The 23,873-nt window shown below is 44.9% G+C and overlaps 1 protein-coding gene across 1 annotated transcript in view; it reads left to right on the top strand.

Annotated features, from left to right (window-relative positions):
• Window positions 1-23,873, top strand: part of LOC126095129 (soluble guanylate cyclase 88E) — a 421,452-nt gene that overhangs the window by 211,960 nt on the left and 185,619 nt on the right. Inside the window, exon 2 of the mRNA XM_049909837.1 lies at window positions 19,598-19,773. Within this exon, the coding sequence (XP_049765794.1) occupies window positions 19,606-19,773 (168 nt within the window). The 5' untranslated portion in view covers window positions 19,598-19,605. The remainder of the gene's footprint in view (window positions 1-19,597; window positions 19,774-23,873) is intronic.

Genomic DNA, 23,873 nt, shown 5'->3' on the forward strand with positions numbered 1-23,873 from the left:
CTTACTACGAACTTGACTGAAAAGTTAGATACTCTCGGTATAATCGTCTCTCCATCGAACAGTTCAAAGCTAGCATCTTCAGCAATCACTCCCGATTTCTAAAACCGCCACCTACCTCCTTGCCTTCCTCTTCTTAGTCGACCAGCTGAGAGTGTCTCTCAACGCGTTGCCCACGCTATGGTCGCGCTTCCATTGTCGTCCAGTACGTCCACAATGCTTCCCCTTTCCGCACACATTTCCTACATTAATCTTGTTCTAAGTTCGTGCTCTAGGACTACAACTACGCAAATTATCCACTTGCCTCGAGTACTGTACATATTAACTGTCCATAGCGCCATCTTGTTCGCTGCCTCTGAATAAACTGCGGGCTCTGTATCACAGAAGTCACAATTCACCTCATTACGTAAACACTCCTGGAGTGGGATGCCCTGCAGCTGCTGTCTTCCTGCCGTCTGTTGAATGTTGTCATTCCAGGAATAGAATCGTGCTGTTGATCCAGTCCCGTTGCGTCGGAATGTGGGAATTCCAAGTCCCCAGTCTACTTAATGCAAAACTATAGGAAGCAAGCCCCAGTCAATTCGAAAAGCAAAAATCAACCCTGAAAAAAACATAGCCACTATTTTGAAGAGGAACCGCTCCCTCCCTCGTGGATCGAAATCTAGCTTCTAACCATCACCCAACGACCTTCGAAAGAAAATTCACAATAGACTAAAAATATAAAACGGCAGACCACAAGATCTAAATACTGAGATTATGACACATAAAAGACATTCATACGTCCCAATCTCACCTATGCAAATGCTGTTTGAATCGCCGCCACTCCCAGATTTTACCACTCCTTCAAAACCCTATAACGTCATCCACTTTGCCTGGCTTGCCGTTTACCCTCCACTCTCCGATATTGTCTACCACTTGATAAAGTTCTCATACCTCTTCAAACACCTGAAATATTTACGCCAATCTTATTTCTCCCGAAAAATGGGTTCCTAATACCCCAATGCATTCCCAGCCTAGGAAATTATGGACCTATTCCTGCTCCTCTATCAGCACGTCCCATCCACCTTTCCTATCCAAACACTTCATGTCCTTTCCCAGGATGATTTCCTCGATCAAGAAATCTACCCATCGTATTAATTACAATCTATGTCATTTCTTCAATTCCAAATCAAGTCGCCGACCCGCTCATCTCGAATAATTACAATCCTACCTGCGTCCTAGCTTCTACATCCCATTTCTCTGCTCACAATCCCCCCCCCCCCCCCCACATCCAAAGAACAGACACCACGCGTTCGTACAACTGATTCGCCTCGATGGTCAATGAATCGACAACCTTCAGTGTGAATGTATGAATCCACAACCGTCAGTGTGGATGTACATTTACGTTCGACCTCCAGCGGGAATCAAAAACTAGCTAGCGTGGCGGATGTGGACGGGGACTGCAGATACATTGCGCCGCGCCAGGTGGGAATAGGAGAGAGGGGGGGGGGGGTGGTCTAGAGCGTGCCAAGATAGTCCGCGCATTTGCGATAAACGCTGTGTCCTGGTGGCGCAGTGATTAACGCAACTGCCTAGAAAGCAGGAAATCCTAGGTTCGAGTCTGGGTCCGGCACCCATTTTCACTCGTCGCCTCTGATTCTGCAACAAAGACCCGATGCAGCTGATATCATTAGTTCCTTCCGTTTCCTTTCCTTTCTCTCCCCTCCCTCTTCAATTTACATAGCATGTTTCTCTGTCCAAAATTCCGCCTTCCAATGCTGGAGACAACATAAGGGAATGTTAAGGCTGAAAGAACAGTTATAGTCTCAAAATAAATATAAATCCTTTGGGTTGCTGAGCTTGTTCAAGACTCTATCTGCTTTCGGAATCGTTATAGCCTTTGATGATGTCTCCTGCTCTGAGAGATAACACGTTAGTCACAGAAATATGCTACATTGTTATTTTTTGTGTTTTATGATCTTATAGATAAGATTAACATGTATTTTTGGATTTCAAAAGGTGTATTAAAATGTCCATCGAAACTAAATTCGCCTTGTATGTGTTTTGTCATGTGGTAAATGAAATGTCGTGTGGCTAAGGCCCCCCGTCGGGTAGACCGTTCGCCTGGTGCAGGTCTTTCAATTTGACGCCACTTCGGCGACCTGCGCGTCGATAGAGATGAAATGATAATGATTAGGACAACACAACACCCAGTCCCTGAGCGGAGAAAATCTCCGACCCAGCCGGGAATCGAACCCGGGACCTTAGGATTGACATTCCGTCACGCTGACCACTCAGCTACCGGGGCCGGACTGTCACGTGGTAATATGTTGGTAAAGAGCTGTGGCAGATTTATTGTTGTGTGCTCCTGAGCCCGTTCAATGCCCCGTTTTTATTTGCAGGCTCGTTCGCCAATATCACTAGCGTCACTTTTAACTCCACGTCGACGTACTGTGCGCGAAACTTTCTATACTAATTAGAATGACTATAAAGAGTAATATTTACGTCAGAAATTCACCTAATTATTTATAAGAGAGAAGCACTAGTTTATTTCTTCCTTTAATAGATCTTTTACCCTTACTATCGAGTTGTAACACGTAATATTCACAACCATAAGTTCCTTTCGCCTTCATCACAGCAAGAGCAAAACCAGAGTCCTTAATATTACAGTCAACAACAGAGATAATAAAAATCAGAGATAGTGCAATGATAAAGTTCGCTTTTCTTATGCAAGAAGTAACGTCTTTGGTTCCTACACACAGCAGCAGCATGTCACACAGTTCTCTCCGTAATACAATGTAGTATTACAATGCCTTGGACCACGGCCTAGTGCCCAAAAATAAAAAATAATCAAAAACTTAAACACCGCCTGTGAAAGATTACTTTTAAGTTCTTTTTTTATTGGTTGGTTGGTTGGTTGGGGAAGGAGACCAGACAGCGTGGTCATCGGTCTCATCGGATTAGGGAAGGAAGTCGGCCGTGCCCTTTTAAGAGGTAACATCCCGGCATTTGCCTGGAATGATTTAGGGAAATCACGGAAAACCTAAATCAGGATGGCCGGACGCGGGATTGAATCGTCGTCCTCCCGAATGCGAGTTCTTTTTTTATTATTTTATTCGTAAACTGAAGCGCAGCATGTTGGACAGCGCTAGCATCCCACCCTTCACTATTCGTATAAATGGAAACAAGAGACAAATGAATAAAATATTCGTCCACGAGACTCAGAGGGCCATAGACACGGGTTCACAGGTAGATGCCGTGTTTCTTGACTTCCGCAAGGCGTTCGATACAGTTCCCCACAGTCGTTTAATGAAGAACGTAAGAGCATATGGACTATCAGACCAATTGTGTGATTGGATTGAGGAGTTCCTAGATAACAGGACGCAGCATGTCATTCTCAATGGAGAGAAGTCTTCCGAAGTAAGAGTGATTTCAGGTGTGCCGCAGGGGAGTGTCATAGGACCGTTGCTATTCACAATATACATAAATGACCTGGTGGATGACATCGGAAGTTCACTGAGGCTTTTTGCAGATGATGCTGTGGTGTATCGAGAGGTTGTAACAACGGAAAATTGTACTGAAATGCAGGAGGATCTGCAGCGAATTGACGCATGGTGCAGGGAATGGCAATTGGATCTCAATGTAGACAAGTGTAATGTGCTGCGAATACACAGAAAGATAGATCCTTTATCATTTAGCTACAAAATAGCAGGTCAGCAACTGGAAGCAGTTAATACCATAAATTATCTGGGAGAACGCATTAGGAGTGATTTAAAATGGAATGATCATATTCCATTATTACCGAACTGAGATTCTGCGTGTCTTCATCCTGTTATCATCCTGTCCTGTCGGTTCAGGAACATGCCTCGAATTTTCAGTCGTGCTTGCGTTACTATCCACTATACGAGATCTCTTTCAACGTTGTCTTCGTGGCTGCACTTTCTCCTGCGAGCTGGAGACAAACACTGTGCCGCACCAGCATCACTCTTAGTACCCAACTAGTGTTCCGCCTCGTATGGCGGAGCCAACGGCACCGCACACTGCCCCAGGCGGTTTCCGGAGCGTCTCCTTTGTTCCCGCAATTGCATAGGTCATTACGGAACTCGCTGCACTGCAAATTCGGCGGTCTCATTTCCGCTGGGCGGTCCTAAATGGCGCAGACCCTTCGCGTTAGGCGTTTGTCAGGAAGGTAGGAGCACGAGGAAGGCGAGCAGACGCGGGCAGATGCTCTCCGCTTTTACGGGCGGCCCACGAGCCAGCGAGCACACCGCCTTCTCGTCAGAGCGCCAGAGCTGGCCGCCGTAATGGCCGCAGAGTGCTTCCAGGGCAGAGTACAGTCGTAGCACCTCCCTTCCTAGACGCGGAAATTCATTTAGCGCATCTAACCTGCATCTAGCTGCAAAGATCATGTTATTTGGCACGTAATGTGTCGGGGAACAACGAATAAAAATTAATCATCATCATCATCATCATCATCATTTAAGACTGATTATGCCTTTCAGCGTTCAGTCTGGCGCATAACCCCCCTTATACAGTTCCTCCATGATCCCCTATTCAGTGCTAACATTGGTGCCTCTTCTGATGTTATACCTATTACTTCAAAATCATTCTTAACCGAATCCAGGTACCTTCTCCTCGGTCTGCCCCGACTCCTCCTACCCTCTACTGCTGAATCCATGAGTCTCTTGGGTAACCTTGCTTCTCCCATGCGTGTAACATGACCCCACCATCTAAGCCTGTTCGCCCTGAATGCCACATCTATAGAGTTCATTCCCAGTTTTTCTTTGATTTCTTCATTGTGGATACCCTCCTGCCATTGTTCCCATCTACTAGTACCTGCAATCATCCTAGCTACTTTCATATCCGTAACCTCAACCTTGTTGATAAGGTAACCTCAATCCACCCAGCTTTCGCTCCCATACAACACAGTTGGTCGAAAGATTGAACGGTGCACAGATAACTTAGTCTTGTTACTGACTTCCTTCTTGCAGAAGAGAGTAGATCGTAGCTGAGCGCTCACTGCATTAGCTTTGCTACACCTCGCTTCCAGTTCTTTCACTATGTTGCCATCCTGTGAGAATATGCATCCTAAGTACTTGAAACCGTCCACCTGTTCTAACTTTGTTCCTCCTATTTGGCACTCAGTCCGTTTATATTTCTTTCCCACTGACATTACTTTCGTTTTGGAGATGCTAATCTTCATACCATAGTCCTTACATTTCTGATCTAGCTCTGAAATATTACTTTGCAAACTTTCAATCGAATCTGCCATCACAACTAAGTCATCCGCATATGAAAGACTGCTTATTTTGTGTTCACATATCTTAATCTCACCCAGCCAGTCTATTGTTTTCAACATATGATCCACAAATAATATGAACAACAGTGGAGACAGGTTGCAGCCTTGTCTTACCCCTGAAACTACTCTGAACCATGAACTCAATTTACCGTCAACTCTAACTGCTGCCTGACTATCCATGTAAAGACCTTTAATTGCTTGCAAAAGTTGGCCTCCTATTCCATAATCTTGTAGAACAGACAATAACTTCCTCCTAGGAACCCGGTCATATGCCTTTTCTAGATCTACAAAGCATAGATACAATTCCCTGTTCCACTCATAACACTTCTCCATTATTTGCTGTAAGCTAAAGATCTGGTCCTGACAACCTCTAAGAGGCATAAACCCACACTGATTTTCATCCAATTGGTCCTCAACTAATACTCGCACTTTCCTTTCAACAATACCTGAGAAGATTTTACCCACAACGCTGATTAAAGAGATACCTCTGTAGTTGTTACAATCTTTTCTGTTTCCTATCAATTTTAATTTAAAAAAAAACTACTAGATTACTCGGCATTGCAAGTCCCCCTTACCTACCTCCACTCAATGGGTAGGTGTGTACGGTCGTCGGGATCGTCACCAATCAGCGATCGACCTCAGAGGCATTTGAATATCTACATTGCCTGCCAAAAGTAGCGAGGCATGCAGAAGGGAAGGACTGGGGTTGAGAGTGAATGTGGTGTTTTTTCAGTGCCGACAGGGGTGGCCGAGAGGTTCTAGGCGCTACAGTCTGGAACCGCGCGACCGCTACGGTCACAGGTTCGAATTCTGCCTCGGGCATGAATGTGTGTGATGGCCTTAGGTTAGTTAGGTTTAAGTACTAAGTTCTAGGGGACTAATGACCTCAGAAGTTAAGTCCCTTAGTGCTCAGAGCCAGAGCCATTGATTCGTTTGTGAAAGGTGTCATCAAATGGTTCAAATGGCTCTGAGCACTATGGGACTTAACAGCTGAGGTCATTAGTCCCCTAGAACTTAGAACTACTTAAACCTAACTAACCTAAGGACATCACACACATCCATGCCCGAGGCAGAATTCGAACATGCGACCGTAGAAGTCGTGCGGTTCCAGACTGAAGCGCCTAGAACCGCTCGGCCACACCGGCCGGCAAGGTGTCATCCTGAGACGGAAGTGAAAACCGAGCTGGTCCCACAGGTGTTTTAACTATGCCGTCTGGGAATATTGCTGGCCTCAAGAGTACTACAATATCACGTAAACAGATCAGACAGTACCATGTGTGAATGAGCATTGTCTTGTCGCATAAGAGGCGGACGCAGAATGTCCATCACTGCCATCCGTGACCTGAACTCATACCCGATGCCCCCCACACCATGGTGCCAGCAGTAACACCGCTGTGCCTCTCCAAAACATTGGAAGAGTGGGACCTCTCTCCATGTAGTCGCCACACTTATCCTCAGTGATCATCCAGAGTACTGCAGTACAACGATCTTCGCAGAACACTATGCGACGCCATTCATCGGCATTTCATCTACATCTACATCTACATCCATACTCCGCAAGCCACCTGACGGTGTGTGGCGGAGGGTACCTTGAGTACCTCTATCGGTTCTCCCTTCTATTCCAGTCTCGTATTGTTCGTGGAAAGAAGGATTGTCGGTATGCCTCTGTGTGGGCTCTAATCTCTCTGATTTTATCCTCATGGTCTCTTCGCGAGATATACGTAGGAGGGAGCAATATACTGCTTGACTCTTCGGTGAAGGTATGTTCTCGAAACTTTGACAAAAGCCCGTACTGAGCTACTGAGCGTCTCTCTTGCAGAGTCTTCCACTGGAGTTTATCTATCATCTCCGTAACGCTTTCGCGATTACTAAATGATCCTGTAACGAAGCGCGCTGCTCTCCGTTGGATCTTCTTTATATCTTCTATCAACCTCATCTGGTACGGATCCCACACTGCTGAGCAGTATTCAAGCAGTGGGCGAACAAGCGTACTGTAACCTACTTCCTTTGTTTTCGGATTCCATTTCCTTAGGATTCTTCCAATGAATCTCAGTCTGGCATCTGCTTTACCAACGATCAGCATTATATGATCATTCCATTTTAAATCACTCCTAATGCGTGCTCCCAGATAATTTATGGTATTAACTGCTTCCAGTTGCTGACCTGCTATTTTGTAGCTAAATGATAAAGGATCTATCTTTCTGTGTATTCGCAGCACATTACACTTGTCTACATTGAGATTCAATTGCCATTCCCTGCACCATGCGTCAATTCGCTGCAGATCCTCCTGCATTTCAGTACAATTTTCCATTGTTACAGCCTCTCGATACACCACAGCATCATCCGCAAAAAGCCTCAGTAAACTTCCGATGTCATCCACAAGGTCATTTATGTATATTGTGAATAGCAACGGTCCTATGACACTCCCCTGCGGCGCACCTGAAATCACTCTTACTTCGGAAGACTTCTCTCCATTGAGAATGACATGCTGCGTCCTGTTATCTAGGAACTCCTCAATCCAACTACTTAAACCTAACTAACCTAAGGACAGCACACAACACCCAGCCATCACGAGGCAGAGAAAATCCCTGACCCCGCCGGGAATCGAACCCGGGAACCCGGGCGTGGGAAGCGAGAACGCTACCGCACGACCACTAGATGCGGGCAATCACTCATCGTGTACACCCTTTGCATGTAGTGATTACATGTAACTTTGCTTTTACAGGTAGTGACATTGAACTAACTGTGGTTGAAACTAATCGAAACGTTCGAGAGCTATACTTACAGTCAAAAAGATTTCGGGTTTGCAGCCGGTCGTCGTAAACTTCATTGCACAATATTTCGGCTGGACAACTGCCAGCCATCTTCAGGTGAGCCGAACAAGGACTCAGTCCGCGTTCGGCTCACCTGAAGATGGCTGTCAGTTGTCCAGCCGAAATATCGTGCAATGAAGTTTACGACGACCGGCTGCGAACCCGAAATCTTTTTGACCGTTTGATTCGCCGGGAAAATTTCAAATTTTACAGCTATACTTACATATCACCGCTTCCTACAGCCACCACCAACCAAATGAGTTAAAGGACAATGGGAGTGTCACCAAATTAGAGTTAAGTGCCAAAAATTATAGATTAGACACTAATACAATTCCTTATCAAATATTTTTACACGTCACCGTTTCAAATCCTCTACCCGTCCTTGGTGGTGCCAGGAGTTGCAATAGTATAGCTTTCCAGCTTATGTATGTATCCAGTTACAACCGCTCCAGGCGTTCCAGAATTAAGCTTATATATCCACCCCCACCCCAAAACTGGACGGCTATTTGTGTCTTACCCGCAAAGTACTTTTTCTTAGAAAGTAAGTCATGTGTGTAACCATTTCCAGGATTGTCCTAGCCCCATAGTTTCTTTTCCAAACAATAACTCAGGTGTGTGCCACGTTTGTGGAATTACTACAAGCGTTTCAGAATTATTCTTTATGTGTCATGTCGATTTTCTACCTTGCGCACCCGAAGGGCTTAAATGTCGTAGAAACTATCACCAATCAGTCCACTGACTCCTAGAACTACGGATTCGACGCTCAAACATTTCGTTTCAATTTATGTTTACATTTCACACCCCCACTCACCGAGCGAGGTGGCGCAGTAGTCAGCGCACTGGACTCGCATTCGGGAGGACGACGGTTCAAACTCGCGTCCGGCCATCCTGATTTAGGTTTTTCGTGATTTCCCTGAATCGCTTTAGGCAAATGCCGGGATGGTTCCTTTGAAAGGGCACCGCCGACTTCGTTCCCTATCCATCCCCAATCAGATGGGATCGATGACCTCGTTGTTTGGTCCCCTCCTCAAAATCAACCAAGCAGCCAACCAAAGCCCACTCAACCGTAAGGTTGCTAAAACTGTTTTATCCCGATAACATTTTTTCCCTGATACTAAATCATATTTTTAGAGACGTAAACCGCGAAAAATATTTCTAGTGAATATGGGCTCTAAAATGTATATCATAAGAGCTGTGGGTATTAGTTCATCTTTGCTACTGTGAAACACATCTCTCCAACCGCAAGCTCATTGCTGTTGCGAACGACCTGCAGAATGCAGTAAACAAATGAGAACAGATTATTCTGTTATCCTGCGTTCTGGATATTTTTGAGCAAACAGGAGACTAGCTCGACAGTTGCTCGGTTGCCAGACCGTTACAGAAGATCATGTCTGTTATTTCTCCTGTTGAATAATAGGCTTCCGTTATGCTGATAGCTGTAAAAATGAAATTAGACTGTAAAAGCAATTTACAAACTTTTCAAAACACAAACTGATTCGATTATTAATAATTCGATTATAACTCACGTGCGTGTGCACTTAAGTGGAACTGTGAATGCGGTTTACAGTAACAGTACTAACAGGTTTAACGGAATGCGTCCTCATATGTTTTTTTGCGTTCTGTAGGTCATTCGTAATAGCAAATAGCCTGCAGTAGAAGAGGTGTCTCATACTAGCAAAGATCAACAAGTACTAATAACTCTTAACTCTTTGAGTCTCACCAGTGTTACAAAATACTCTGTTTTAAAAAAGAAATTGGCGAAAAGTAAACAGGCAGTTGTTTTAAGAAGGTAATCTCACTTTAGAATACAATTTTAAAATTTTTCACAAAATTAACATTTGCTATCAAAGTAAGCAACGAATATATGAAAAAATTGGCAAAAATTAAACGGTCAACTGTTTTAAGGAGTTGGTTTCACTTCAGAACCACTTGGACAAACTATTTTCAACCACCCATTTTTATGACATATGTTTATGTATGTTTATCAACGCCTTTATGCAGCTAGGGGTATTCATTTCATTGTAATTTCATTCTAACGAACTGCATGATCATCCATGGTATCCATGGTATCATGTCCGAAAGAACAGATACCATCTTCATATATACACTCCTGGAAATTGAAATAAGAACACCGTGAATTCATTGTCCCAGGAAGGGGAAACTTTATTGACACATTCCTGGGGTCATATACATCACATGATCACACTGACAGAACCACAGGCACATAGACACAGGCAACAGAGCATGCAAAATGTCGGCACTAGTACAGTGTATATCCACCTTTCGCAGCAATGCAGGCTGCTATTCTCCCATGGAGACGATCGTAGAGATGCTGGATGTAGTCCTGTGGAACGGCTTGCCATGCCATTTCCACCTGGCACCTCAGTTGGACCAGCGTTCGTGCTGGACGTGCAGACCGCGTGAGACGACGCTTCATCCAGTCCCAAACATGCTCAATGGGGGACAGATCCGGAGATCTTGCTGGCCAGGGTAGTTGATTTACACCTTCTAGAGCACGTTGGGTGGCACGGGATACATGCGGACGTGCATTGTCCTGTTGGAACAGCAAGTTCCCTTGCCGGTCTAGGAATGGTAGAACGATGGGTTCGATGACGTTTTGGATGTACCGTGCACTATTCAGTGTCCCCTCGACGATCACCAGTGGTGTACGGCCAGTGTAGGAGATCGCTCCCCACACCATGATGCCGGGTGTTGGCCCTGTGTGCCTCGGTCGTATGCAGTCCTGATTGTGGCGCTCACCTGCACGGCGCCAAACACGCATACGACCATCATTGGCACCAAGGCAGAAGCGACTCTCATCGCTGAAGACGACACGTCTCCATTCGTCCCTTCATTCACGCCTGTCGCGACACCACTGGAGGCGGGCTGCACGATGTTGGGGCGTGAGCGGAAGACGGCCTAACGGTGTGCGGGACCGTAGCCCAGCTTCATGGAGACGGTTGCGAATGGTCCTCGCCGATACCCCAGGAGCAACAGTGTCCCTAATTTGCTGGGAAGTGGCGGTGCGTCCCCTACGGCACTGCGTAGAATCCTACGGTCTTGGCGTGCATCCGTGCGTCGCTGCGGTCCGGTCCCAGGTCGACGGGCACGTGCACTTTCCGCCGACCACTGGCGACAATATCGATGTACTGTGGAGACCTCACGCCCCACGTGTTGAGCAATTCGGCGGTACGTCCACCCGGCCTCCCGCATGCCCACTATACGCCCTCGCTCAAAGTCCGTGAACTGCACATACGGTTCACGTCCACGCTGTCGCGGCATGCTACCAGTGTTAAAGACTGCGATGGAGCTCCGTATGCCACGGCAAACTGGCTGACACTGACGGCGGCGGTGCACAAATGCTGCGCAGCTAGCGCCATTCGAAGGCCAACACCGCGGTTCCTGGTGTGTCCGCTGTGCCGTGCGTGTGATCATTGCTTGTACAGCCCTCTCGCAGTGTCCGGAGCAAGTATGGCGGGTCTGACACACCGGTGTCAATGTGTTCTTTTTTCCATTTCCAGGAGTGTATATGCAGTTAACACTTACCGGCCATTTGACCATCTACTGTGCGGATGCACAAACAGTGCCCGAACTCTTACGGGTATCGGCGGTAAAGGCGCGAGCAATGAGTAGGAGGCAGGGGCACTATGAATATAGTGCGGGACAATAAGTTGGGAATGTGGGTCTCACGGGAGGCGTGCCAGAGATAAATCCCTGCAGTAGCACTATTCTCTGTGTCCTAGGTGGCTCAGAATGGAGCCGGCACGGTAGCTCAGCGTGTTCGGTCAGAGGGTTAGCTCCCTCTGTAATAAAAAAAAACTGAGTTAATCGATCAACAACGAACTTAAACGGATGTCTTACGACGTCCGCCCCAAGCAGATGCAACGAACAAAATGAGTAAAAAAAAAAAAAAAAAAGAAGAATGGATAGAGCGTCTGCCATGTAAGCAGGGGATCCCGGGTTCGAGTCCCGGTCGGGGCACACATTTTTAACTGTCCCCATTGACTTATATCAACACCTGTATGCAGCTAGGGGTATTCATTTCACTGTAATTTCATGTTTAAACAAATTCTTATTTTTCCTAGACAGTCCCGCATCTCATAACTCCATGAACTCATAATGCCTAAAATAAATTACAGTCATAAATGTCGAGCAATAATGAGCTTCAAATTATAACAGATGTTGTGTGAAGACTATATAATGCCCCAGGGGTTTTATTTCGAAGCCATTCATAAAATCAGTAGTACATACTCGAATTTACGTTGCAGTGACGTTAGATGTAGTCTGCCTTCTTACACTGTCAATGGTCTCTTCAACATGGGCACTATAAAAAACACATGTCACAATCTCCTACAGTCAAATAACACATGCTCAACGCCGACTGTTTCTTTGAACTCTATTACTGTTACATTACATTCGTAGAAGCACTTCAGTATACCACTAGATGTCTCTGTCTTGCAACATCATTGGCGGTTTCATACTAATAATAATAATAAAGTGGTGAGTTCAGGAAGAAACCATTGGTACTCAAAGGATTAAGTTATGTATTTTAGAGCGCATGTTTACGAGGCAGTTTTTCTTCCTTTTGTCCATACTATCACCTCTCAAAATATGGAATATTTTTAGTACGCTGTGTATACCCTGTGAATGAAATTGCTCCATAAGTTGCATGTCATCACTTTACCACCCCATCCACCAAGTATATGGATGCTAAGGATGCCTTATCCACAGAGTAATTATTTAATGGTACTGAGTTACATGCGTACCAAGTTCGTTTGAAATTACCCCACGAGTTCCAGATATGTCCTGGAAAACACACACACACATCCGTAAGTGAGGACACCAGACAGCATGCTTAACATTAAAAAGCTCTTTAAATGGTCGCAACGTATTTTGTTTACGCACGAGGCATGTGTAACTATGCAGTGCCAAACGGAGACGTGCAGATTACAACTTCTGACGACTCGTTGGCACACAGAACATGGCCACGTGCATCCCCAGATGGCCACGCACGTACTACACGCGTGCGACATTTTCACTGGCATCCTCTGGGTGGGCGGTCAGGAGCCGACATGGCTATGGCTCACAGTCGCAAAGCCTCCAGAGCTCTTGCCACACGCAGAGCCACGAGCTCACGAACACTCTCCCGTCTTTGCCCAGCTAGAGTCCATTGCTGCACGGATTAAACGGTACACCTCCCTCCAACCACGTGGCTTCAGCTGCCACGGAAATCTATTTCCCTGCCCGAGCTTCGGCCAGCATTATGATTATAACAAAAAAAAAGACTTTCTTCACTTCATTGCAGAACATCAAAGAAGCTCCAGAATGAGATTTTCACTCTGCAGCGGAGTGTTCGCTGATATGAAACTCCCTGGCAGATTAAAACTGTGTGCCCGACCGAGACTCGAACTAAAGTAAAGCTGTGAGTACCGGGCGTGAGTCGTGCTTCGGTAGCTCAGATGGTAGAGCACTTACCCGCGAAAGGCAAAGGCCCCGAGTTCGAGTCTCGGTCGGGCACACAGTTTTAATCTGCCAGGAAGTTTCATATCAGCGCACACTCCGCTGCAGAGTGAAAATCTCATTCTGGAAACATCCCCCAGGCTGTTGCTAAGCCATGTCTCCGCAATATCCTTTCTTTCAGGAGTGCTAGTTCTGCAAGGTTCGCAGGAGAGCTTCTGTAAAGTTTGGAAGGTAGGAGACGAGGTACTGGCAGAAGTAAAGCTGTGAGTACCGGGCGTGAGTCGTGCTTCGGTAGCTCAGATGGTAGAGCACTTGCCCGCGAAAAGCAAAGGCCCCCAGTTCGAGTCTCGGTCGGGCACACAGTTTTAATCTGCCAGGAAGTTTCATATCAAAGAAGCTCCCTTTTCGTTTTCGTTACAAAAAGGAAATCTGTTTACAACTGACTGAAAAAGAAAAGCAACAGCTACCGATTACTTCCTGCCACCTGCCAGGACCCACAAAGTCGCAAACATGGGTATTGTGTTGCTCTGCCTCATAAGCAGCTCCGCTGTTGTGGCCACAGACCGGCCAGTCGGCTTCGACCGAGCGCCATGTCATCCACCAACCAATGGCATCACTTGGATGTTGTGTGGAGGAGTGTATGATCAGCACACCAATCTCCTGACCATTAGTCTGGGTCTGGAGCCGTTCGAACAGCTCCTCAATTGGCATCAGGAGATTGAGGGGCACCAGCCTAGTTCTCCTGCCGAGGAAAAATTCCCAGTAGTACCAGGAATTGAACCCGGATCCTCCGCGCGATAGCCATTGCGTTGATACCGAGTAACGCCGTCTCTAGCCTTCACAGTAGCCTCAGTTTGACAACGTAGTCCTAAGTTTCTTCACGTGTACCAAATCCAACTCATTCCACTCACTGACGATCAGATCCCGTAGAGTTAACATGTTTCTACGTTTCACTTGCTGTTGCAAAGAGTCCCAAATATTTTCCATTTGGTTAAGACTGAAAGATTTGTAGACAAATCAAGGTGTTGTTCAGACTACGAAAGTATGCTTTCGCGCTTTTGAACATTGCTGTTACCATCCTGGAAGTCGGGAGATGGTATGTCCGTCATGAAGATGTAGAAGTCATTTACTTACAAATGGCAAAACGTGGTTGTCGGGAAACATCCTTGTTGGTGTCTTGAATAACAGGCGCCGTTGTAAATTTGCATTTCTGTATTCTTTTATTCAATTCTATGTACATTGTAACTATGTGTTATTGATGGCTAAATTGAGTTGCTGCTCGGCAGGCCACAAAATAAAAGTTACAGTCGCTCGGCTGCCGTTGTAAATAATTTATTTAACGACCGATTTCATAGCTTATAAGTCACATCATCAGGTTAGATCTGTTAAATTAGAAAAAGCGTTCGCTACAGTTGTGATCCATTATAGCTGCATACGAAAGGGTAATTACTTTCATGACATTAAACTTGCGGCATGGACGGGACCGAACATTCTTTGTCTATGAATAAATGACACAACTAGCGGATCATCAATAAGTGGAAATTATGGGTCCACGGTTCCTCAATCATGCCTCAAATACTTTTTTAAAAAGCTGTAAGAATCTTCAAGAAATATTCGCCCAATCAGTGTGACATAAAACCAATAAAGGGCTGGAACAGCACAGTAAAAAATAAGAACATCTACCATGAACCCGGAGAGGAGGGCAGTAGACCAGACATAACCGGTTAACCATTACATTCAGGATCACAATCCATCAAAGTGCTCATAAATTGATAAAAAAGAGTGCAGGAAGAATCGATAAGAACTCACTTGCTAATAAAAACAATACAAAAACGATAACTGATGGGGAATTTTGTATGCAGATGTAAGTGGCATACAATATATAAAGCAGCCTGCAGTGCTAAGTCGTGCTCAGTGATGGAAACCGGGATCGCGCATGTGCAGCGGGACAATATTAGCTGCAGAAATATTAGCGTGGTACGATCGCATTCGCAGACAAAAAAATGTTAAAATCCTGCCCCGAATAACATAGAGTACCCGTAACAGAACAGTTATACGTGACAAAGAATTATGAGCAGGAATTAATACAATTTTTTGTTTATTAATTAAGCATTTGATGAAAATAAAATAGGCGGAAATCAGTAGCAGGATACGGAACGTATAATGTTATTATTTGAGGGGTGCTTACTTAAGCATATTGTGAGAAATAAATGATATGCAAACGACACAAAACTGAACGCTTTAGAGAACAAAGGTGACATGCTGTTTCAATAGTAAAGTAATGACATCACAAAAAATCCTTTTTTATGTTATAAAATCTGTGTCTACCGAAAACCATAAAATAAGGGGTAAAGTAATGTACACTGAAGCAATAAAAACACACAGTCATTAGTGCAATGCTAAAGAAACAGAAAATATTACCTGAAATATTTATTTAAAAAATTAAAGTTATCCAGAATGTTAAGACGACGTCGTTCCATTTTCCTGTTTAGCGTCTGCTCTGGAGACTGTTTCAACGGACTTCATAATTTACACTTCCTCAAGGATTTTAAGTGTGTTTCCCTTACTTTCTCGATGTAAAATGGACAAATTTGAGGCTGGATCAATTGCCGTATGCCCTTGCTTCCGGAAGTGGGCAGGTACCGATCTACAACCCTAACATTTAAGATATTCTTTGAATCTATACTGAAACATCTGCGTGTTTTCCCTATACAACACTTTGAATAATCACTTTAGTTATTTCTGTACACGCCTGTTGCATTGAATTTAGCACTTATAGGCTGCTCTCTGTGGCTATGCCTGTCGCCTACTTTGTTAGGGATGAAAAAGGCAGGTTCAGTATTATTCCCCCACGACCTATTTTTTCCTAGATAGTACCAAAATAAGGGATCTTGTGACATGTACGTGCTTTTTGTTATCGTCCATATTCCTAACGGTAGTAGATGGAATAATGGTCTTTTTTATACATTTAACGATACTAAGTTTAAAGTCATCTACAAACTTTTTATCATCTGCCCCTTTTTATGGCTATGTGATCTAATATAAATAACGCGAGATGACTTACACCACCTACGTACCAAACACTAGAAGACACTACTTTCAAAGATGATCTACAGTGGTGTGCAACCTCAGTGGAAATAAAATTTACGTGATCACATGTGTTTAACTTTATAGCCCTAAAAGCCGAAGAAATCAGCATTATCACCGTATGTACTGCGTCCGGAGTGTCGGAGAGTTGGTTCTCGTACACGTCTGCGATGGTGGAAGTACTCCAGCCACAAAATTAAAACTCATTCAAACACTAGGACGGCAGATGGCGGTCCTCTGACTAGTATAACCTAATACTGTCTTCTCCTCTCTGTGTTCTGCAGACGAGAAACGTGAACTCCCAGCCACAAGGACGGAGTTCAGATAACGTCTCTATGTGAGTATAGGCACAAGAAGTGCTCTCAGTCACTGAACGCTGCGTACTCAACGACGACTTCCAACCCGGCGGTGAAGTCCAGAATCGTATAAGTTCGCAACAGTACAGTGCCTAACCGTCTAACTATAAAATCTCCTGAGAGTAAAGACAGCAAGTCCGTCTGTACCAACAAAGCTGATACTGAGCGACCGTCAGACACAGGTGCTCAAAACGGAAAAACCTCTTTCTCTCCACCGCTGGCTTCCCAGCAAAGCTCGCTCCCCCCCCCCCTCCCCCCCCTCATAACTGCAGAAGGCGAATCATATTCTCGAAACCACGGAATATTCTCCCTCTCTACAGATTCTTCCGAACGCCAGCCAACCATATTTTAGTCCTTTGTCGTCCAGTTCGCAAAGTTTGCAAGGAAATACCTATCCCCATTAATTAGGAATACATACAATGGTACGCTTCTCAGAGTAAATATCCTCCGAAATAACCCATTCTGCGTGATATCTGAGGTAACGTTTCCTCGTTCCTCTCTGCTGCGTCCAAGCTCTTCAGAGTTTCCGAAGTATTATCCGGTTATCCTTACGGTCCCGCTACAATGCCGGCTGCCCGCCGATGCATTGTGCTTCAGCACTCACGTGCCCCGACCGTCCGTGTTGGCTACTTCCTGTGTCAAGCAGGATCAACACACATGTGCGGGCTTTTCCACATAGGGCTTGAGTTACGCCTGCTGTTCCATTTCCACTGGCGTTCCAACCTCTGCTAGTATAGCCCTTTCCACCCTGATCGAAAATTTCTTAAAACGTTGTCTGATATGTACCAATTACCATACATTATTACGTGTAGAATCAGGTAAAAATACTGAAAAAATTCGCACAGTGATAGTTTATTCAAGAAGTCACCAGAATTATCGTGCTACTCAAAATTGAAACATGTATAAAACGCAAGTAGCATTTCATGAAAGTGTCTAGACACCTTACACACCTTAAGTGAAAGATTCTCAGTCTAAAATGATGCAGGAATTTCCTTAAACTAATGAAATTTAGGAAAACCGAATGCATTTATCTCGGTAACGCATGGCTTTGTCTCGTCGTTGAAGTTTTAAATGATCTGTTGCGCTCTGGTGGTCACAGCATGAAATAAAACAGCTGCCAAATGGAAGCTGGGAGCTCGCACCATCGCTGCAGTCTGGAGTGACGCAAAAACTCGATGTAGTTGAAACATGAAAAATTTATAATCGAACCCTCACGATTGTGTGGGCCAGAGTGGAAAGGGATAGGCAGTCATTCATTACACCGTTTTGCTAATAAAGACACTCCGTCACCTTTCGTACAATAAGCGTCAACAACTATTTACAAGGTGTACATGACAACATCGGTCTCTTTAAATATTCATATATGCGATGTACAACCTATGAAATGATACCTAATTCCGGTTGTAAATCACGGCTAAGTATGTAGGTGAGTGTCTGTAAGCTGCGAAATTATAGCCACCTTACAATCTTACCACATCACAAGATACAACTCGACTCATATATATATATCTCTCTCTCTCTCTCTCTCTCTCTCTCTCTCTCTCTCACCAAGACTGTACTCCACTCCACTCATCCACTCACAAGCAAAGTTTCTACTGCCGGCCGGTGTGGCCGAGCGGTTCTAGGCGCTTCAGTCTGGAACCGCGTGACCGCTACGGTCGCAGGTTCGAATCCTGCCTCGGGCATGGATGTGTGTAATGTCGTTAGGTTAGTTAGGTTTAAGTAGTTCTGAGTTCTATGGTACTGATGACCTCAGATGTTAAGTCCCGTAGTGCTCAGAGCCATTTGAACCAATCTGAAAGTTTCTACTAATAGTCTTTCGCAGCACAACCCGCTATTATTCAGACGCTATTGAACTTTATTTTTCAGCATGACATCCAAAACATTACCAAAATTACAATTTTCTGTGTAAAACAAAACCCTTACAATGTATAGTCGGAAACCGTCTATAGATTTAATGATTTATTCTTCCTGCTATAGCGTATGTGAACAATTCGCAGCCCGCATCTCGTGGTCGTGCGGTAGCGTTCTCGCTTCCCACGCCCGGGTTCCCGGTTTCGATTCCCGGCGGGGTCAGGGATTTTCTCTGCCTCGTGATGGCTGGGTGTTGTGTGCTGTCCTTAGGTTAGTTAGGTTTAAGTAGTTCTAAGTTCTAGGGGACTTATGACCACAGCAGTTGAGTCCCATAGTGCTCAGAGCCATTTTGAACAATCCGCAAAATTTCTTTCGTTCTGGTGTTGCAATTTAAATGGCCACCAGTGAAGTTAGATTACCTTTGTGAAGCAGCTGATCTTCCAGTCGCCAGACGCCCTCCGTTGCTGACAACCGAGCGAGGTGGCGCAGTGGTTAGCACACTGGACTCGCATTCGGGAGGACGACGGTTCAATCCCGTCTCCGGCCATCCTGATTTAGGTTTTCCGTGATTCCCTAAATCGCTTCAGGCAAATGCCGGGATGGTTCCTTTGAAAGGGCACGGCCGATTTCCTTCTCCATCCTTCCCTCCCCCGAGCTTGCGCTCCGTCTCTAATGACCTCGTTGTCGACGGGACGTTAAACACTAATATCCTCCTCCTTTGCTGACAGCTATTCTGCTCTCTTACGCGACAGGTGCCAGGATGTACGGGCTGCTGCTGGAGAACATGTCCGAGTACATCAAGCAGGTGTACGGCGAGGACCGCTGGGAGGAGATCCGGCGCCAGGCGGCAGTCGACCAGCCCAGCTTCAGCGTCCACCAGGTCTACCCGGAGACGCTGATCCCGCGCCTCGCCAAGAAGGCCATCCAGGTAAGCGGCCGGCCGAGCGAGGGGGCGCACTGCATATGGCGCTGGGTTAGTAGTATTCTAAGTAAGCACTTACGCAGTAAGCTTTGCCGTATACAAGGTCGCAGCTCGCGCGTGTAGTCGCTTGACATGGTCTTGTGTGTGTTTTCACAATGGCCGTTCATACAGTTTGAGGTGCTGGTTCGTACAACTTGAAATTAAACACGTATTTGCAGTTGCAAAGGGCTTCCACCGGAAATACGCTGAAGAGCCAAAGAAACTGGTGTAGGCATGCATATTCAAATACAGAGAGATGTAATCAGGCAGAGCACGGCGCTGCTGTCGGTAACGCCTATATAAAGACGCGTTTACATTGAGCTCAGAACATGTTTTTGTTCGGAACATTGTGTGCAACTTGTTCCCTCAACATGTTGGCAGAATTGTTCGTTGTTCGCATTCCCGTTTACACTAGCGGCCAACATTTCTACGTATTCGCATAGTCCGCTGCGGTGAACCGATAGGTTACTTTGTGTATTCACATGAAGAGATACGCTATGTCAAGTGAAGAGGAACAATTAATGTCATTTGTTGCTGCATTAATAATACTTAACGAAATAAACAGACGAAGAAAACGATGTATTCGTCGTCGGTGGACCAAAACATACTATAGAAGACGTGGCGGGAATGACACGCTTTGTGAGCTGAATATGGAAGACGGTTCCGGCTTTCGCAACTTTAGTAGGATGTCGCCGTCGGATTTTGAAATGTTGTTGATATTATAGGACCAGTTGTTTCAAAGAAAGTCACAAATTTCAGATAAGCAATTCCTGTGAACCAAAGACTTGCTGTTACTCTTCGTTTTCTGGCATCAGGAGACTCCTATCAAATCCTGCCATATCTCAAATAGTTCCATATCATCCAGAAAACGTAGATAAGCAATTCCTGTGAACCAAAGACTTGCTGTTACTCTTCGTTTTCTGGCATCAGGAGACTCCTATCAAATCCTGCCATATCTCAAATAGTTCCATATCATCCAGGAAACGTAGATAAGCAATTCCTGTGAACCAAAGACTTGCTGTTACTCTTCGTTTTCTGGCATCAGGAGACTCCTATCAAATCCTGCCATATCTCAAATAGTTCCATATCATCCAGGAAACGTAGATAAGCAATTCCTGTGAACCAAAGACTTGCTGTTACTCTTCGTTTTCTGGCATCAGGAGACTCCTATCAAATCCTGCCATATCTCAAATAGTTCCATATCATCCAGAAAACGTAGATAAGCAATTCCTGTGAACCAAAGACTTGCTGTTACTCTTCGTTTTCTGGCATCAGGAGACTCCTATCAAATCCTGCCATATCTCAAATAGTTCCATATCATCCAGGAAACGTAGATAAGCAATTCCTGTGAACCAAAGACTTGCTGTTACTCTTCGTTTTCTGGCATCAGGAGACTCCTATCAAATCCTGCCATATCTCAAATAGTTCCATATCATCCAGGAAACGTAGATAAGCAATTCCTGTGAACCAAAGACTTGCTGTTACTCTTCGTTTTCTGGCATCAGGAGACTCCTATCAAATCCTGCCATATCTCAAATAGTTCCATATCATCCAGGAAACGTAGATATTTAAATCCAAACCACTTCGTTTCGTAAAGTGTGTCAGTACCACATCCAGATTTTTTACTTTCCTCTATTTTTCTTTTCTCTCGTCGGTACTGAGACAAGAGAAATTTAATTTTTCTGTCCACGTCACTGCTGCTGGTGCCAAGCGCCGCAGCAACTTTTTGTAATGAATCATGTTTGATTTTAGTATTTTTGTAACCTGCGCAACTTACATTCCACAAGCACTCCTCTGCCTCATAGAGCGACATCAGCAGGGAAATTTTGTCTCGAGACCACGCCATTTCAAATAAAAATGAAGGGACATAAAATAAACGCACCACTACACTCCAGCAAAAAAAAAAAATTACCAAAACACTCACTCAGAGCAAACGAACACTAGCGCTGCGTAGCGGAATTTAGTGGTAGCAGGCCACGAACAATGTTCCTTTGATCTCTACCGACACAGCCGTGGAACACTGACTTCGTGTTGCGAACATGTTGCCAACATGTTGCGAACATCGGTAGTCCATTACTACCCACGAACAATGTTGCGAACAACGTTGTGAACACTGTTGCGAACTCAGTGTAAACGCGCCTTAAGACAGCAAGAGTCTGGCGCAGCTGTTAGACCGGTTACTGCTGCCACAAGAGCAGGTTATCAAGATATAAGTGATACTGAACGTGGTGTAATAGTCGGCGCGCAAGCGATGGGACACAGCATCTCCGAGGTAGCCATGAACTGGCGATTTTCCCTTACGATCATTTCACGAGCTACCATGACTACCAGGAATCCGCTAAAACATCAAATCTCCGACATCGCTACGGCCGGAAACAAATCCTACAAGAACGGGACGACTGAAGAGAATCCTTCAACGTCACACAAGTGCAACCCTTCCGCTAATTGCTACAGATTTCTATGCTGGGCCATCAAACAGTACAGAACAGTATCTGAAATAAGTGACACTTCAACACGAAAAGTGGTCTACTTCGCATATTTTCATACGCTTATGTCGTATGGTATTATTTTTTGGGGTAATTCTTCTGATTCAAAAAGGGTATTTTTGGCTCAAAAACGGGCTGTTCGAGCTATATGTGGTGTAAGTTCGCGAACCTCTTGTCGACCCCTATTCAAAAATCTGGGAATTCTGACATTGCCCTCACAGTATATATTTTCTTTAATGTCGTTTGTTGTTAGCAATATTAGCCTATTCCCGAGAGTTTGCAGCTTTCACTCAGTTAATACTAGGCAGAAATCAAATCTGCATGTAGAATGAACTTCCTTGACTCTTGTGCAGAAAGGAGTGCAGTATTCTGCTGCATCCATTTTCAATAAGCTACCACAAGAACTCAAAAATCTTAGCAGTAGCCCAAACTCTTTTAAGTCTAAAATGAAGAGTTTCCTCATGGCTCACTCCTTCTATTCTGTCGAGGAGCTCCTGGAAGAGCTAAAAAATTAAGCAAATTCCAGTGTTACATTGTTGATTGTCTTCATTTAAACTTACGACTTGTCACCTGAATATGTTTTTTTTTATATTTCATTTTATCTGTTTCTAATATCGTGTTATAATTTCATGTATTGACTCGTTCCATGACCATGGAGACTTCTCCTTAGTTTGGTCCCACGGAACAATAAATAAATAAATAAAAAGCGTCAGAGTGAGAACCATTCAATATGGGCTTTCGGAGCAGAAGGCCTACTCGTGTACCCTTGATGACAGCACGACACAAAGCTTTACGCCTCGCCTGGGCCCGTCAACACCGACATTGGACTGTTGATGACTGGAAACATGTTGCCTGGTCGGACGAGTCTCGTTTCAAATTGTATCGAGTGGATGGATGTGTACGCCTATGGAGACAGCCTCTTGAATCCATGGACCATTCGTGTCATCAGAGCATTGTTCAAACTGGTGTAGGCTCTGCAATGGTGTGGGTCGTATGCAGTTGGAGCGATATGGGACGCCTGATACGTCAAGATACGACTCTGACAGGTGAGACATACCTAAGCATCCTGTCTGATCACCTGCATCCATTCACGTCCATTGTGCATTCCGACGGACTTCGGCAACTCCAGCAGGACAATGCGACACCCTACACGTCCAGAATTACTACACATTGGCTCCAGGAACACTCTTCTGAGTTTAAACATTTCCGCTGGCCACCAAACTCCTCAGACATGAACATTATTGAGTATATCTGGGATGCTTTACAACGTGCCGTTCAGAAGAGATTTCTACCCCCTTGTACTCTTACGGATTTATGGACAACCTTACAGGATTCATGGTGTCTTCTTGTCACGTCGACTTCTTGTCACGTCGTGTTGTGACACTTCTGTGTATTCACAGGTGCCCTACACGTTATTGGGCAAGTGTACCACTTTCTTTGACTCTTCAGTATACGTTACGCCTTCACGCAATTTTAGTCGTTTAGTGGATTAGCTACAGAACACTAAAGATGTTCAGGAACCAAGAAACCCCAAGCATATCATCACTTTAACGTTGTTATAAATTACTGCATTGTAAGGTG

The sequence above is a fragment of the Schistocerca cancellata genome, chromosome 8 (assembly GCF_023864275.1).
Source record: "Schistocerca cancellata isolate TAMUIC-IGC-003103 chromosome 8, iqSchCanc2.1, whole genome shotgun sequence".
Lineage (NCBI taxonomy): Eukaryota > Metazoa > Arthropoda > Insecta > Orthoptera > Acrididae > Schistocerca > Schistocerca cancellata.